Source organism: Elephantulus edwardii, unplaced genomic scaffold (genome assembly GCF_000299155.1).
Source record: "Elephantulus edwardii isolate Elephantulus edwardi_28Jun2011 unplaced genomic scaffold, EleEdw1.0 scaffold00079, whole genome shotgun sequence".
Lineage (NCBI taxonomy): Eukaryota > Metazoa > Chordata > Mammalia > Macroscelidea > Macroscelididae > Elephantulus > Elephantulus edwardii.
In genome coordinates, this window is record NW_006399829.1 from 14,858,498 (window position 1) to 14,876,885 (window position 18,388).

General features: G+C 38.3%; 1 protein-coding gene across 1 annotated transcript in view; it reads right to left on the reverse strand.

Annotated features, from left to right (window-relative positions):
• ITGA2 (integrin, alpha 2 (CD49B, alpha 2 subunit of VLA-2 receptor)) overlaps positions 1 to 18,388 on the reverse strand; it is a 169,571-nt gene that overhangs the window by 107,577 nt on the left and 43,606 nt on the right. The window contains exons 5-7 of the mRNA XM_006889598.1: positions 13,519 to 13,633; positions 12,993 to 13,120; positions 4,827 to 4,975 (exon numbers count right to left, since the gene is read on the reverse strand). Coding sequence (XP_006889660.1) covers positions 4,827 to 4,975; positions 12,993 to 13,120; positions 13,519 to 13,633 — 392 coding nt within the window. The remainder of the gene's footprint in view (positions 1 to 4,826; positions 4,976 to 12,992; positions 13,121 to 13,518; positions 13,634 to 18,388) is intronic.

Sequence of the window (18,388 nt, forward strand, 5' to 3'; positions counted from 1 at the left end):
TAAAATATAATACTTTTAGACTATTCTCTCCCCCATAGACTTCAATGCCGTAAACATATTTCATCCAGTTTTTCTCAGTCTTACCCCACCCCAATGCCAGCCTCATTCTACAACAGTGGCACCATATAGCATTTGTCCCTTTGTGACTGAGATACCTGACTCAGCATAATGCCAAAGTTTTGAAAGAATGAAAGGTTTTGTGTAAGAGTATTCTCAAGTCAATTCTGATTTATAGCCACTCTACAGGATAGAAGAAAACTACTCTATAGAGTTTCTTAGGTTATAGTTTTTATGGGACCGGATTAGAGTCAGGGATCTCTCCAAATTACTTAAGAGCAATGATGTTATTTAGAAGACTAAGGTGCACCTGATTCAGACCATAACATTTTTGATCACATGCTATGCTGCTGAGATCTGGACAATGAAAAATGATGAATAATGATGACAAAAGAAAAATTGATGCCTTTGACCTCTGGTGTTAGAAAAGAGTGCTGATAATACCACAAACTGCCAAAAGAACAAACAGATATATCTTGAAGAAGGTAAAGCCAGATTGTTCCTTGGATGCAAAGATTATAAAGCTTTGTCTTGCATTCTTTTGGCATGTTAAGAGAGGCTATTGCTTGGAGAAAAACATAATATTTGGAAAGGTGGAGCAATAACAAAGGAGAGGAAGACTCTCAACCAGGTGGACTGGCACAGTGGCTGCAGCAAAAGGTTTGAATGTGTCAGAGGTGGTGAGGTTGGCACAGATTAGGACAGGGTTCAAATATATTGCTCAGAGTCAATAAGTGTTATACTTGACGACACCTAACAACAGCAACAACAATCTTTATGCTGGCAAATTTCCTGGTCTTTTCTCCTGAGGAGCTGGTGATGAGCTTGAACTGCTGGTTTTACTGAACTGAACAACTTGGTGTTGCTCTTATGTTGCACACGATTCCATAGTCTTGCCAAATAACATAATGGTTACCCATTATGTACAGTGTTTGGATGAGCTTCCAGATTGATTTATGCTGGGCAGCAAGAGTGGCATCCACTTCCTAAATGAGATACATCTGCAAATTCTACAAACTCTCTAAACTCTCTTAAGTGTAAAGAAATGATGGTAGTTATAGAACAGAGTTATGTACAGAAATGATGTTAGTCATAGAATAGAGTTTAGGTCTTGTGCAAAACTTACTCTCCATCACATTTGACTTGACAACATTTAAGCACTACTAAGTGAAACTAGTGCTGTTCTATCTGGAGGAGCACTCTTCCACTTTGTGCATCACTCTTTGTCACTGTGCTGTATGAAGTAACATGGGGTGCTGTGATGCTCAACCTTGTACCACTGGGGTATCAAATACCAGAACAGCTTCCAAATGTGGACAGTGTTTGGTGGAGCTCCCAGCTGTAAAACAGATTTGGAAGCAGAAGTGGCATCCACTTCCTAAACCACATGCCTCTGCAAAGTCTATGAACCTGGAGAAATGATGACAGTTACGGAAAGGCATTAGGTCTTTTGTTCATAGAGTTGCTATGAGTCGCGCTCGACTCGATGGCCATAAAAAAAATGACAAACAGCCTTGTGCTTAACAACTGCACTATGAAGGCGCCTCTAAAAGATGAGTAAGTAATAAAAATGCTACTAAACAGTAGTATTTCTCCTGAAAAAGGAAGCTTGCCTGATTCCCAGCCCCATTTCTGGGAAAAATGCCATGTCACTGTTCCCTGCTGAGAAAAGGGGCCGCAGCAATTTCTAACTCCTAGAAAGCCTAGAAAGCTCTGCTTACACTTGCCCTCAGGGTCCCGTTTCTTGATCAGGAGGGAAATTTCATCAAGTCTGGGAGCTTCAAGATGGCCTGACTTGAAACAAGCACATGAATTCACCAAATCCCAGTAGGTTCTCTCATGTGCTAGGGACACACGTTAAGTAGAATCACTGGTTAATAGAAGAGGCACCTAAAACATGCACAATTTTTTTTAAGTGGCTGATATAAGAGGGATTACAGAAATAGAAATGACAGGATGTGGTGACTGACTAGATGTGTAATCTGAGGAGTGAAAGGAATAAAGACAACTGCCCACTTTGGGGTTTGAATGACTGAGGGAACAGCATGAACTAAAATGATGTCATGAGGAGGGGTAGGAAAAGAATTAAAGCCAATTTGGAGTAAACTGAAGTTGCGTAGAGAGGTCAAATTCCTGATAAAGAGATTTAGAGTCAGCCGGATGCCTGTGTAGGTTCTGAGAGATTGTCAAGGCTGACAATCCTATTGTTTTGGGGTATTTCCCAGAGGAATGAGCTTTGCTCTTGTCAGAGTGAATATAATGAAGGCCTTAGTGAGACAGCCAATCAAGAAGAGATGATTAAGAGAAAAGACTAGGAAATTGCTCTATTTAATGACTAAAGAGGAATCAGTGAAGACACACTTATTGTTGACAAAGAAAGAAGTTTGCACTGTCATGGCAACTGCAGTTGGAACACAAGTGTGTGTCCTTTGTCAAATGTTCAGAGACTCCAAAGAGGAGGAGGCTTAAGACAGGACCATAGAGTTAAGTGATTAAGATTTAACATTAAGATTTAGAAGATTAAATTACAATTTAGAAGGTTTCAGCTATCTTCAACAGAACATTATAACTGGCATTGCTAATCTGTATCAAGGAAGTGTATAATCTAGACATGTTCTTCAAATAATTATGATAGTGTAATGAAGGAATGTACACACATAAAAGCAAGATTCTACTGAAGATTATCCAAAAACGACTGTAACAGCACATCAGTAGAGAACTGCCGGGAAGTCCAGGCTGAGCTTTGAAAGGCGTTGTGGTACTAGTGATATTTTAGCTAATGTTAGTAGATCTTAGCTGAAAGCAGGGAATACCAGAGGAATGTCTATCTGTGTTTCATTGATTATGCAAAGGTGTTTGACTGTGTGGATCACAAAAAACTGTGGCTGACTCTGAGAAGAATGGGAATCCCAGAACACTTGATCAGGCTAATGCAAAACCTATACTTGGACTAAGAGGCAGTAATCAGAACAGAGCAAGGAAGCACTGTGTGGTTCAAAACCAGGAAAAGATTGCATCAGGGATGTATCCTGTCTCCATACCTTTTCAACCTGCTTGCAGAACAGATTAATCGGGAGGCTGGGCTCTATGAGGAGAAGTGTGGTGTCAGGATTGGTGGAAGATTCACCAATAATCTGCGTTATGCAGATGACACAACCCTGCTTGCTAAAACTAAGGAGGACCTGAAGCGCTTGCTACAGAGGGTCAAGAACGGCAGCCTCCAATATGGATTGAGGCTTAATGTCAAGAAGACAAAGATTCTCACCACTGGGCCAACTGGCAGCATCAGGATGCATGGTGAAGAGATTGAGATTGTTCACAGTTTTAGTTTGCTTGACTCCACAGTCAACACTCTTGGCACCAGTAGCCAGGAAATTAAAAGATGTATTGCCATGGGAAAGTCTGCTATTAGGGACCTCTCCAAAGTACTGAAGAGCAATGGTGTCTCTCTGGAGACTAAGATGTGTCTGATACAGGCCATGGTCTTTGCTATCACTTGTTATGCATCAGAGTTGGACAGTGACTAGCGAGGGTAGAAGGAAAATTGATGCCTTTGAGCTGTGGTGCTGGAGAAGAGTATTGAGGGACTCAATTGCATGGACTGTTAGGAAAACAGATTCATCCTGGAAAAGGTTAAAACGGGCCAGCTCTGTCTAACATACTTTAGACATGTTGTAAGGAGGGACTGGTCCTTGGAGAGGGACATCATGCTTGGTAGGGTGGAGGGACAGTGCAGAAGGGGAAGGTTTGAATGGCACAGGACAGAGCAGGGCTTGTTGTTGTTTGTTCTTATGTGCTGTCAAGTCGTTTGCGACTCACAGCGACCCTGTCCTTCTCCAAGGACTGGTCACTCCTTACAACGTGTCCAAAGTATGTTAGACGGAGGCTCAGAATCCTTGCCTCCAAGGAGCCACCCGGTTTAGTTATACATATGGTCGTTATGAGTCGCAAACGACTTGATGCACATAACAATAGAAACAATAACATATTTAGGAGAGGTCAGTTTTGATCTCATTTAACTTTTAATAGTAAGAGAATGATCAGAATTTTTTAAAAGTTTAAAGTAGAATGAAGATGAAGATAGAGCTGAGAAAATAGAGAAACTAGATCAAAAATCACAGGAAGATTATTTAGTTGTAAAATTCAACCTTCTCCTTCCCACTGCACTCACTGAACTGAAGACCATAATAACTATAATGATTTCATCCAATTCACTTTAGACTTACATGATTCATGTTATGGTACAACAGTCCTTGTTAATTTGAATGAAGTACTTCATTAGCACATGTTTGTAGCCATGATAGATATTAAAATATCATTATCTATTGTTCTTTTCCTACTACGTGAGCAAGTGCCTCACTTTGCTACTTAATGTTAAATCAGGAAAATCATGTAATATCATAGAAAATTCTAGAAATCAAAGATTTTTAATTACATGTCCAAATTGCCACCTCAAAAAGTTCATGTCATACAATGTTTGATTTTCCTTCAGTCTTTGTTGTGAGTTAAGTGTGAATATCAGAAATTTTTTTTGCATTTTTTTCTCCTTTTACTTAAAGATAAATATTTCTGGTGGTTAGGACACAATCCTAACCCTAGCCCTAACCTGAAGGCTGAATCCACCAGCCACCCCAAGAAGAAGGATGAACACTTTCCTTCTGTAAAAATTTATTGCTTCATAAACTTACATGCTGAAATGGCTTTATGAATCAGATTTGACACCAATGGATCTTACTGAAAAACAGGGCTATATTAGCATCACAACTTACCTTGCATACTGAATTGCTTTGAATGTATTTGTTAGGTCTCCACCATTCTGGAATGTCTTAGATGTTGCTTCAATCATTTCAGCTTTCGTTTTATAAGTATTCAGATTAAACACAACTCTTGGACTGTTGCCATACTGAATTAACCCCACCTTCAAAAATGCAGAAGTTTATTACTGGGATGTCATTAGTTAAAAATAATTTCTGTTTAACCAATATAATAAAAATCAAAAGCATACAGCACTGCTAGATTTAAAGAATCTCTTTCAACATTATTCTTAATAGCTATTTTTGTTTTCAGTGGAATGGTTTCTTCTCACAAGCCTTAGAGTAGAAGAACAGTACTTAATGTCAAGCAAGATAGTGCTGCCATTTATACTTTGGTTCTCAGGTTTAATAATATTAGACTTTCAAGAACTTCCCTACTATGTTTCAATATACATTAACATTGAAACACATTTCATAACAGGAAGATTAAAATAATATAAATAAAAATATTTTTGTAAAATGGTACAACCACCCTGGAAGGCAATTTGGTATTTTCTTAAGAAAGATAAACATAGAAATTCCATATGGCTCAGCTATTCCACTGCTAGAAATATAAATTAGAACATGCACACAAATGGAAATTCATAAACCAATGTTCACAGCAGCATTCTTCACAATTGCAAGAACATGTAAACAGCCCACATACCCAACCACAATAGACTGAGAAATTATAGTACATTCACACAACGGAATGCTGCACAGCAATCAGGAGCAAAGATTTTGAAAATTACTATCGACTTGGGAGAAACTGCTATGCTCAGCATTATGCTAAGTGTACTAACTCAGTCTAATAAGGACAAATACTGCATAAGATCATTATTATAAAAATAAAAGGACAACTAGTAAAATATGTATTAGGATTTAAGGTGAGGATTTAAAGGGGGGGATGATGGGAGAAGAGGGGTAGGGATGAACGGGGGGACATCATAGGGCTGCACAACCCTATTGGTGGGTGAAAGGTGGCAGTAAAGGATGTTGGAAAGATTCAACAGGGACCTGAAAAAATGGAGTAATGGTGTACATAGTTCAATAGTGATTAATTCTATAAAACACAATGAATGGTAATTATTGTATGCAACACAATGTGAATGAAGGATAGTGTGAAGCAATGTATTACAAATTTTGTATGCAAACCAACATAAAATAAAAATTTAAAAATATATATAAACCAAAGCTCTCATAAGTGAATATAAGTGTATGAAGAGCTTTCGTAGCCTACTTTGTAGTGAGTTGTATTACTATTCCACAGGTGTAATGATCTAAAGGTCCAAATTCAGCAGTTCTGTAGAAGGAAGATGGGTTGTCTCCTCTGGTAGGATTTACAGCCCCTCAAAACCCACCAGAAGGTCAGCTATGAGTCTGTACCAACTCAATGGCAATGAGTGAGAGAAGAGAGAGATACATCTATAAACTATTTCAATTAGTCATAGATGGGAGGTAAGAAGAGTAATTACATAATGACCAAAGCATTAGAATGGAGTGTAAGAAAAGTCAACGTGCATTTAAAAAGGCATCAAACTTAGATTTGTCATTCAGGATTCCCTCTGTTTATGGATTTTTATCTGGAGGAAAGCTACTATCACACTGCATGTAGAATAGAGAGTTCCTAGTCTCCTATGAATTTGCTTCAGATCAAGTCTTATTTGAGCTACAGAATGACTTCTCATCAAGATGCTTGAAGACAATGTATAATCCTTTTAGCTAAAGGAGGGGAGCCTTACATTGCCAAAGACAAAGAAAATGCCATTCAGACAGCCACTCTTTTTATGATCATATACCTTTCTGCTGATATCAGCATTCTCAGGCACTGCAGTCACACTTTCTGGAAGTGATTAGGAAGTGGTAGTAAGAGATGGGTGGAATAAACATCTCCAAAGCAAGGTTTGTTTGACATTAGGTAATATTAAGCAGACTACAACTCCAAGGGACCCTCTGTACAACATATCTAAATCTTATCTGACCCTACACCATCCTCAAAATTTCCACTACGCTCAAGCCCAAAGCTGCAGTTACTCTGTAAATCCATAACACTGAGGGTCGTCTTCTATTTTTACTAAACAGGGTTAAGTGGGTAAGAAAAACGGAAAGCGTAAAGTCTGGATTTCTGAGTTCAATTGGTTATTTCTTTTTCCAAAGGTAGGCAGTTAGCTAGTCACTGTGAAGATGGCAGAAAACTTTGCTGGATGTTTCGGGTTAGAATAGATTTACGACTTGAGAAAGAGGAAAAGGTGAAATATAGATATTTTAAAGTTCAGTATGACAGGAAGAAGGTAGTAATTCACATGGCAGAGTGTCTATGTCAGACTTTTGTGAGAAAAAGAGGAACTGATAAATAGATGATTCAAAAAAATTTGGTATGATGAGAAACAACAAGAGGTTAAACTGAGGTTATAAGAAGAACTCTGGATTAAAAAAAAGAAAGAACTCTGAATTCAGTCATTTGTAGGGAGGAATGAAACGTATTATGATAGGATGACACAGAAGAGAGGATATGAATTCCATATGTGAGAATAATAATTCAAATAAGTCATGTTATGGACACAGACCATGTAAAGAGACCAAGTATACATGTGGACATCTCTATTGAGTGGGTTTTAAGAGTATGCTCTTCAGAAACCAGGGCTATGTCCAGTTTTATAGAATTTTCTGGTAAAAGACCACTAGTAAAAACTTCAGTTGACATTAATTTCCTTAGTACGGAAAAGCAACGCAAAGAGAGAAGAAAAAGGGGGGAGAGCATGTAACAATGTTATATAATAGTATATATATTTAAAAAACCCCAGAAAAGCAAAAGTCAATTGTTGTTGTTGTTGTGTACTGTCGAATTGGAAACGACCCATAGTTGACCCTGTGGCGATGTTCAGAGGCAGTTAACTGCCTGTGAGGAGATAGCTCATGTTTCTCCTACAAACAGCTAGGAACCAAACCGTGTACCTTCAAGATTGCAGCACAACTTCTTGCCACTAGCAACAAAAGCTCCCTAAAGTCAATGTATTGTTGTTATTAGGTGCCACTGAGGAACATACAATTTATAGCAACTCTCTGAACAGAAGATCTAAACCTTGTTCTATGCTGTGCCATCCTCACACTTCCTGATACACAAGAGCCCATTGCAGCAGTCACCATGTCAATCCACCTAGTTGAGTGTCTTCCTCTCCTTTGCCAACCCTCCACCTTTCCCAGCATCATATCCTTCTCCAAGGTATAGCACCTCCTAGGAACATGTCCAAAGTATGTGAGGTGAAGGCCCATCATTCTTGCCTCCAAAGAACATTCTGGATGCATATTTGTTCATTCTCTTGGTTGTGCATGGGATGGTCAGTGCTCTTTTCCAACACCACAGCTCAAAGGTGTCAATTCTTTTTCTGTCATCCTTATTCATTGTCCAGCTCTCAGAGGTCTAGCAAGTAGTTGGAAAGAGTATGGCCTGAATCAGATGAACCTTGGTCCTCAAACTGACATCATTGCTCCTCAATAATTTGGAGAGGTCCCTAACTGCAGATTTTCCCAGTGCACTGTCTCCTTATTTCCTGATTGCTGGTACCCTGGGTGTTAATTGTAGATCCAAGTAAGATGAAACTGTTGACAGTTTCAATCTCCTCTCCATCCATCATGACACTGCCTAATGGTTGAGTGATAAGAATCTTGGCTTTTTTGACATTATGATACAATCCATACTGAAGGCTGCATTCCTTGATCTTCTGCAACAAATACTTCAATATCTCCTTACTTTCATCAAGCAAGGTTGTGTTACCTGCATAAGGCAGGTTATTGATGAAGTCTCCCTTCAATCTCTCTCCCCTTTTTTTTCCCCAAAAAGAGGGGTGTGATGCCACACCCCTCTTCTTAGAGTCCAATTTCTTGAGTAATTTGCTCAGCATACAGACTGAATAGTTATGAAGAGAGAATATGACCCTGATGCATTCCCTTCTTTATTTTAAACCATGCAGTGTTCCCTTTCTCTATTAGCACAACAGCCTCCTGGTCCACGTATATGTTTCACATGAAAACAATTAAGTGCTCTGCGATTCACATTCTTCTCAATGTCATCCACAACTTCTTATGATCCCCACAGTCAAATGCCTTTGCCTAGTCAGCAAAGCACAAATAGATACTTTTCTGTTATTCCTTACTTTCAGCCAGGACACATCTGACATCATCAATAATATCCCTAATGTCATGACATTCTAAATTCTGCTTGAACTTCTGGCAGTTCCTTATCTATATACTGTTCTAGAAGTTTTTTAATGATCTCCAGCAGTATTTTATTTGCATGTTATACTAATAATATTGTTCGATAGTTTCCACATTCAGTTGGATCACCTTTCTTGGAAATGGGAACAAATATGGACCTCTTCCAATTTATTGGCCAGACAGCTGTCCTCCAAATTTTCTGGCATAGACTGATAAGTGCTGTTCAAGGCTGATCTGTTAACTGAAGCAAGTCAATTAGTATCCTACTAATTCCTGGGGCCTTATTTTTAGCCAATGCCTTCAATGCAGCCTCTACTTTCTCCTTCAATACCATAGACTCCTGATCATATGTACTCATATGCAAGTTCAAATTGAAGCTGAAGACAATGAAAATAAACCCACAGAAATCAAGATATTATCTCAAATCAATTATATCTGAATTTCAAGATCATATTAAGAATAGATTTGAGGCACTGAACACCAAAGATTGAAGACCAGAGGAGTTGTGGGAAAATATTAAGGATATCATCTATGAAGAAAGCTAAAGGTCATTACAAAAACAGAAAAGAAAAAAAAATGGATGTCAGAAGAGACTCTAAAGATTGAATTGGAGCACTGAAAAGCCAAAACCAAAAGAAACCATGTAGAAGTGAAAGAACTGAACAGAAGATTTCAAAGGGCCGCTCGGGAGGACAAAGCAAAGTATTAACAATGGACTATGCAGAGAGCTGGATTTGGAGAACAAAAAGGGAAGAAGTCACTCTGAATTTCTCAAGCTGAGAGAACTGAAAAACTAATTAAGCTTCATGTTGCAATAGTGAAAGATGCTATGAGAAATATAAACTGGATGGCCCAGGAAGCATCAAAAGAAGGTGGAGAAACACTGTACCAGAAAGAACTGACTGAAAAATTTCAGGAAGTACCATATTAACAGGAACAAAACAGACAACATAGATAACTTAAAAAGCATTTCACTGAAAATGGTTTTATGATGATCATGACTCCATGGTGGATACTGGAGTTATCAATTGTAACCTAGCAACATAAACTTGAAGATCTGAGTCCTGGTCTCTGTTTATAGTGGTTCAATATGTTGTCACAACCAGAGTGACCTATGAAATAGTGGAACCAACAGTAAAGAAAGAGGAACTAAAATTTTATAATAGATATTATTCCGTTTTCTATGGAAGCATGGAGTGGAGTCTTTTGTTTCTGAGTTGTGGTTGCCTACCTCAAGAAAGTATGAATTCAGATTAAAGACTTGCTAAGATATAAGAACCTATAAAAATTATTAAAAAGACTTACCTATGAGAAAATAAGTGACACTAGAAACAAATGTGATTAAAAATATTAAATGGTAAAGTTATATCCTTCCTATGGACTTAGTTACAAATTTTCTAAAAATTCAAAAATTGAAGAATTACTTTTTTACCAGCAAAAAGTGTTAGTGAAAGGAATTTTTTTTCTCACCATCATTGAGTCAATTCCGACTCACAGTGACCATTCATTGGCATTCTAAGGCTATAAATCTTTATTTTTTTCCCAATAAAATTTTTATTTTATACTAGTTTGCTTACAGAGTTCATATGCATTGATTTTTACACCTGATCTTTCACATTTTTTACCCCTCCCTTTCTTATTTTTTTATTAAATTATCTATTTTTCATTTCAATGAACATCTTCCATTCATTCATTGTTGCAACCTTCTCCACCCCCAGCCCCCCCTCCCCCCGTTAGCTCCTCTCCTTGAAAAGCAAAACTCCCTCATTGGTATACAATCCCCCCTGCAATTCCCCCAACCCCACCCCCAACTCCAAATATAATCCACTCTGCAACCCTCATTCCATACTCTTACAAGAAACATAATACCCTATAATACTTTTAAACTATTCTCTCCCATAGACTTCAATGCCGTAAACATATTTCATCCAGTTACCCCTCCCTTTCTAAGACTGTAAATCTTAATGAGAAGGTACCGCCTGTCTTCCTTCCAAAGAGCTGCTTGTTTTTGTTGTTGGTATGTGCCACCAAGTTGACTGAGACTCATAGCAAACCTATATATAATAGCTCTGAAGCCTGCCCTGTCCTGAGCCAGTTTCATTGATTATGACACAACTACCCCCATTTCCCTAGTTACTGTATCAATTAATCTCATCTGGGGTCTCCTCTCCTGCACTGTCCCTCTACCCTTCTAGGCATGATGTCCTTCTCCAAGGATCAGTCCCTCCTGGCCATGTGGCCAAAGTATGTGAGACAGAGCTTCAAAATCCTTGCCTCCAAGGAGAAACTTGGTTTCACCCTCTCCAAAACAGACTTACTTGTTTTCTTGGTGGTCCATGGTATGTTCAAGACTTTTCTCCAGCACCAGAACTCAATTCTCCTTCTATATTCCTTAGTCATTATCAAGCTCTCTGATGCATAGTAAATAATTGTGAAGATCATGGACTGGATCAGGTGCATCTCAGTCTCTAGACTGACATTGTTACTACTCTGGAAAGGTCCTTGACATATTTACCTAATGCAATTTGTCTTTTGATTTCCTGACTTGTAGTGTCAAGACTGTTGATTGTGGAGCCAAACAAGCTGTAATTGTTAGCAACTTCAATCTCTTCTCCATTCATCATGGTGTTGCTAGCTGGCCCAGTGGTGAGAATCTTTGTCTACTTAATACTGAGCTTCAATCAATATTGAAGACTATAGTCTTTGACCTCCAGCCAGTGCTTCAGGGCCTCCTCAGTTTCAGCAAGCAAGGTTGTATTATCTGCATAACATAGGTTGTTGATGAGTCTTTTCCAGTTCTGATGCCACATTCTTCATATACCCTAGCCTCTCAGATGACCTGTTCTGCATATAAATTGAAAAGGGATGGAGACAGGATGCATCCCTGACACTCTCCTTTCCTTATTTTGAACCATGTAGTGTTTCCCTGCTCTGTTCTGAGGTCTCCTTCCTGGTCCAACTATAGGTTTCGCATAAACACAATCAAGTGTTCCGGGATTTCCATTCTCCTCAAGGTTAACCACAATTTGTTGTGATAAACACAGTCAAATGCCTTTGCATATTTAGTGAAATACAGATAGATATCTCTCTGGTGCTCCTTGCTTTTGGCCAAGATCCATCTGACATTGGCGATAATGTTTCTAGTTCCATGGTCTCTTCTAAACCTAGCTTATACTTCTGATAGTTCTCTGTCAATGTACTGTTCCAGTCATTTCTGGATAACCTTCAGAAGGATTTTGTTTTCGTGTGATGTTGTACAATAATTTCCATACTCAGTCAGGTCACTTTCTTTTTTTTTTAGAATGGGAATAAATTATCAATCTCTTCCAGTCAGTTGGCCAGGGAGTTGTCCTCCAGATCTCTTGGCACAACCTGGTGAGTACGTACAGGGCATATTATTGAAATATGTCAATCTGTATTCCATCATTTCCTGGGGCTTTACTTTTTGCCATGTCCTTCAGAGCAGCCTGAACTTCCTCCTTCATCACCATTGCCTCTTGATCATCTGTTGTTAACCCACTGGAGTTGTTCAATCTTTTAGTTAGCAATGCAACAGACTATGGACTATGATACCAAAAGTTCAAGTAGACATAAAGGGGAAAATAAACGCTTAAACTTTAAGGTGCATTGATAATTTCATAGGCTCTAGGGAGTAAATCAGCAACTGAAAGTATGATGTGTCATTACGCTTTCCCCTTGGTATCAGAGTCAGAAATAGAAATCTAAGCTGAAACAACCAGAATTTAAACAAAGTTAAGTGTGAAAGAGTTAAGTGTTAATACATAATATTTCAATTGACATTTGAGTTTATTTTCAATGCAATCACCTTTGGGATTTGACATGAGCAAAAATTAAGACTTCATAATGTAACAATAATTTCTCAGGAAGAAAGCTGTGAATTAGTAGATACATGATTGCAGTCCATACCTGGGTCTTTTTGGGGCCTATATCCAAGCCTTGAACAAATTTTTCCAAAAAATTCTTCACTGCTACCCATGGATAAATGCTATTTGATTCATCACATACAACCACAACATCTATGAGGGAAGGACAAGCTACACATACAAAAAAACAAAGAAACAGATTTCTATCAGTAAATGCAACTTTAAATGAAATGAAACAAATTGTTAAAGTTAATTGCAACTCATAGTGACACCATGCATGTCCAAGTAGATATGCACTCTAAATGATTTTCAATAACTAGCATTTCAGAAGTACATCACCAGCCCTTTCTTCTGAGACATCTCTAGCCGGACACTATGTGCTAATCTTTCAGTTAGCAGCTGTCCTTTGAGTAACCCTATCCACCAGCCAAGAGTTCAAACTCTCAAATATTATAGCTATATAAACAAAACAAGTAAAAGGGAGTTGAGGGGCTGGGCAGTACTTCTGGTTACTTTCTCTCTGTCCTTGAATTATAAAGCAATACCAGACCCTTGTGTTCATTACTTACTTTGAACTGCAGGTGAAAAGCTGGCCAAGTGCTGAAAATTGGGACTGACCTCGGAACACACGCCGGTGGTGTAATACTGATTTCCACACTGCTGTGCCCACAGGGGACCGCATGTCTTCAAAGAAACAAACACAATAGGAGGCACAATGAAAATATGAAAATAGCAGACATTTTCCTCTCCATGTGTGAAACTGAGAAAATATTTCAAGTTTTTCACAGCATGTTAGGAATTGTCAGTTCTTGAAATTAGCAAGTTAGAACCGTCCTTGAGCAAGTATCTTTGAACCAGTGCAAGTTAGGAAGAAAGTGGCAAAAATGTGGTATCTAAAGCAGGCCTCCTGGCAGGAGGGCCATCAGGGGTCAGCAGGGGACGAACATCAGGCCACCCACAGAGAAAGGGAAAAGGGATGCTTCCTTTGTTAGAGAACCCAGGAGGAAAACAAGCACAGAGTTCATGCCTTCTGTTTCAGTTACCTGAGTCTCAGGTGCTTCGCCTGTAAAATTAGTGCATACTTCCCACTTTTTCAGCTGATTATGACGATTAAATGGTTACCCAGATGCAAAATGCTTATGCAACACCAGGTAAATAATACCAAAGCCAGCCTAAACTCACCACCATAGAATCACTCCAACTCATGGCAACCTTACAGAAAAGAATAGATGTGTCCCACAGGGTGTCTGAGATTATATATCTTGATGAAAACAGACTGTCCCATTTTTCTCCTGTAGAGCATCTACTAGCTTGGAACCGCTAACCTTTCAGTCCATAGCCAAATGTTTAACCACTGCACCACCAGGATTTACTGAGTAAATAATATTCCCTGGAGGTGCCGTCCAAAGCTTGTGCTGCTAAGCCAAAGGCCAAGTATCCAGCACTTTGTATCCATCAACTACTTCACAGGAAAGATATGTGCAGTCTCCTCTCATGAAGGGTTACAGCCTCTGAAACCCAACGGACGGTGGCCATGAGTTGGGACCCATCATGGCCATGAGTTTTTGAGTGATAATTGTTGGCATCATTATCATTAGGGAGCTCTGCAGCCTGTAGGGAGTGGTGCTGCTCTCACAAGGGCCAGATCTCTCTGGCAGTGTGAATCCACCAGCGACTCTATTGGAGAAAGTTAGCCAATCTCCTCCCAGGTGACTTAAAGACTCCAAAAGCCTGTGAAGTGCCAGCTTTCAGCTGGTTCCAACTTGATGGCAATGAAAGCAGAAGAAAGATCCTCTGCTGTCTTTCATGATTATTACTGTTCTTCACAATAGGTCTTCTGCTATGCCTTCCATTCATGTCATGTGGGAGAAATGACAAAATAAGTGTCTCTGGTACTAGATATAGACAACATGGTGAAGAATACATGTCTTCTATGAAGAATAAATAGAGCAGTGAGGGTCCCACCTTTCCAGCAGTGTGAAGTAGGTCCTATTCTGCTGGATCTTCTAATTTTTAAAGAACAGTCAGAGATAACATAGGAAATTAAAAATTTAATAAAAATTCAAAATTTGGCAAAAAAAAATTTCAAGCATCCACCAATACTATATTGGCTAAGCAAGATCAGATGCAGTTCATGGACTTTCAGTTTTCAACTCTGTTATAAGGAATTTTTTTTTTTTTTCCATTTTGAGGACCTCCAACCCGTTTTAAGAAAATGTCATCAATTCTGACTCATAGTGACACTATAAATGTCAAAGAAAGATTGTAATTTAAAATGTTATTAAAGTAAAATAAAAAGACATACTGTGCTCCACAAGGTTTTCAATGGCTTATTGTTTTAGAAATAAGACTGTCAGATCTTTTCTCTCAAGTGCCTCTGAATGGATTTGAACCCCCAACCTTTCAGTTATCATCTGTGCATGTTAACCATGTGAGCAGCAGCCAGAGGGGTTCACTAAAGACCTCAAAGTCCCCTTATATTTACTTCCTAAAACCAAGTGTCTCCAAGGCTACTGGCACCTGTCTCCTTGCCCACACCATGTATGTTCGGATTCTTAATATTCTCACTCCTCTAATCCCAGTACTCTCCTTTCAAAACAAGAATTTCAGGAAGTCCTAACTAAATCACACCTAAATCCATGTAAAATGTGATAAACACAATATTAAATAATATTCAAACCACTAGGCATACAAAAATAGGAAAGAGAAGTCTAGACAAGAGCTCCTCAAATGTACAGTTAACAAGATAGAAAGCTGCAGGTAAATTATAAAATGGTATAGACTTATAAGAAACAAATGGAAGAAGAAGGTGTGTGTGTGGGGGGGGAGAACAGCCCACACTGTTTGACCCAGTTTGACTGTTAGTAGCTCAAGGAAAAACAGCTATTCTCCTATTTTATCCTCAATGGCAAGACATAGTTTTTCTTCCCATAAAACTAGTTCATTTTGCCAAGTAGTTAGGGAAAAATAGTTATTGGTGGCATTGGACAGTGTACTAAATGACAGCTATCAATTATGAATTCTCATAATCCCCATGCTGTGTATTGTTGGTTTTTATCATTGTGAAGAATGTTAACTTATAAAATTACTAAGCAATGAAAAAACATCATCAAGAAGTTGAAATTAGGATACGCCAATTATCAATGCCAGAACTACATTCCTGTTTTAAGCCCAGAACTCAAGAAGGTTTAAAAAAAAAATGTGATGATTGTTCGCCTTTTCCACATACTTCTTAAGATTTTGAGCTTTTGGTATGAAAAGGCAACACTGGGCTGAATTTTTTTCCTCTTCTTTATTTTTCTCTGCTCTCTTTGCAACTCCTTTGTTAGTTTCAATGACTGTGAAATTGGTCTCTTTATTTCCATTGCAATTATATTTTACTTTATCCAGAGTTGAGAATTAATATTTTTTAAAGATTTTAAATTTTAAAGCATATTCTGCAATCCTCAAATTTCAATATGTTCTTGTGTAAAAATTTAATCAACTCTGAAAACAAACAGGGGAACAAATAATAACAATCTTATTAATAAAAGTTTTAGACTATAACCCATGAAATTTCACTGCAATATTTATTTATTCACTAATAAAATACAAGGAAAGATGGAGGGTTCGAGAAAGAGAGGAGGATCCTTCCTCAACGAGATAGAATTACACAGTAAATATAAAAGTGGGGTTGAGTATTTCAGAGATTGTAAAGATGGAACAGGATAGGACAAGGCTCAGATCTGTTCTATTGTTTATAGGGTCACTACGAGTTCAGTGTTGGTTTTTAAATTCATGGGAGATAGACTCAATGTCAAATTTTGATTCCTGTGGATATGATTTAACCCTCTTTCATTTTAATTTGAACTTGCATATGAGCAGTTGCTGGTCTGTTCCACAATCAGCACCTGGCATGGTTTTCACTGCTGATATTGAACTTCTCCAAGGCTTCCTTCCACAGATGAAATTGATTTAATTCCTGTGCATACCATCAGGTGAAATCCAGTTGTAGAGCCTGCATTTATGTTTCTTATAAAATGTATTTGCTATGAATAAATCATTGATTGTACAGAATTCTATCACTCTATCCTCAGCCTCATTTCTGTTACCAAGTCCATATTTTCCAACTACTGATCCTTCTTCCTGGGTTTCCAACTTTGCATTCCAGTCACCCATCATTATTAATGCATCTTGGTTATGTATTTGATCAATTTCTGACATCAACAGTTAATAGAAATCCTCTATTTCTTCCTCTTTGGCTCTGGTTGTAGGTACATAAATTTGAATGACAGTGGTATTAACAGGTATTCCTTGTAAGTGTGGGGATATTATCCTGTCACTCACAATATTGTATTTCACAATAGATCCACAAATGTTCTTTTGAATGATGAAAGTGAACCCATTTTCTTTCACCTTTTCATCTCCAGCATAATAGTTTATATGATTGTAGGATTCAAAATATCCCATGCCAATTTATCTCATTTTGCTAATACCCAATATGTCCATATTTATGTGCTACATTTCTTTCTTTACAATGTCTAGTTTTCCTATATTCATCCTTCTCACATTCCACATACCAATTGTTAATTTCTTCTTACAACTGTTTCTTCTCCTTTGTGTTTCCAAATTTGAGGGCTCAGCTTCAGTTGCCATATCTATTAGTCTACTCTGTGTGCTCTGCTGTATATAGGGTTTTCAAAGGCCAGTTATATTTCGGAAGTGGATGGCCAATCCTTCTTCTTAGTCTGTCTTAACGTGGCTATTTAGTGCTAGAACACTATCTGGCAGACAAGCATTTTTACCTAGCAGACGAAAGCCAATACATTCACTGTTCTCCAACCCCAAGCACATGTGACTTGTCTCTTCCCTGCTATAACCCCACTCCCTGCACATCAGGTTACTTGGTCAAACCCTCCTGTTCTCACTCACCCATGAATTTAAAAACCAACTCAGGAATAGGTTTGAGGCCTTGAACACTAATGAGCAAAGACCAGATAATCTATATGACAATATCAAGAATATCATTCTAGAAGAATGCAAAAGTCATTACAAAGAAGGAAGAAGAAAAAAAAGACCAAAATGGATGTCAGAAGGGACTCTGAATATTGCACTAGAGCGCTGAGAAGACAAAGCAAAGGGAAGAAATCAAGAATTAAGGAGCTGAAGAGAAGATTTCAAAGGGCTGCTCGGGAACACAGGCAAAATATTGCAATGGAGTCGGAAAATAAAAATGGCCGAACTTAGTATTTCTTTCTTTCTTTTTTTTTTTTTTAAGAGGCTCAACTATGTCATTTATTGTTCTTAAGTCCTGGAGTAAATTCCATCTACCACTGGGTTGTTTTACAGCTCGGAAGTCCACATGCAAGGCAGAGGTGAAGTAAGGAACTGCTTATGAGGTTTTCCATCAATTCCAACAACTAAGAAATAGTGAGAAGAGTTGTGACCTCAGAAGGCTTT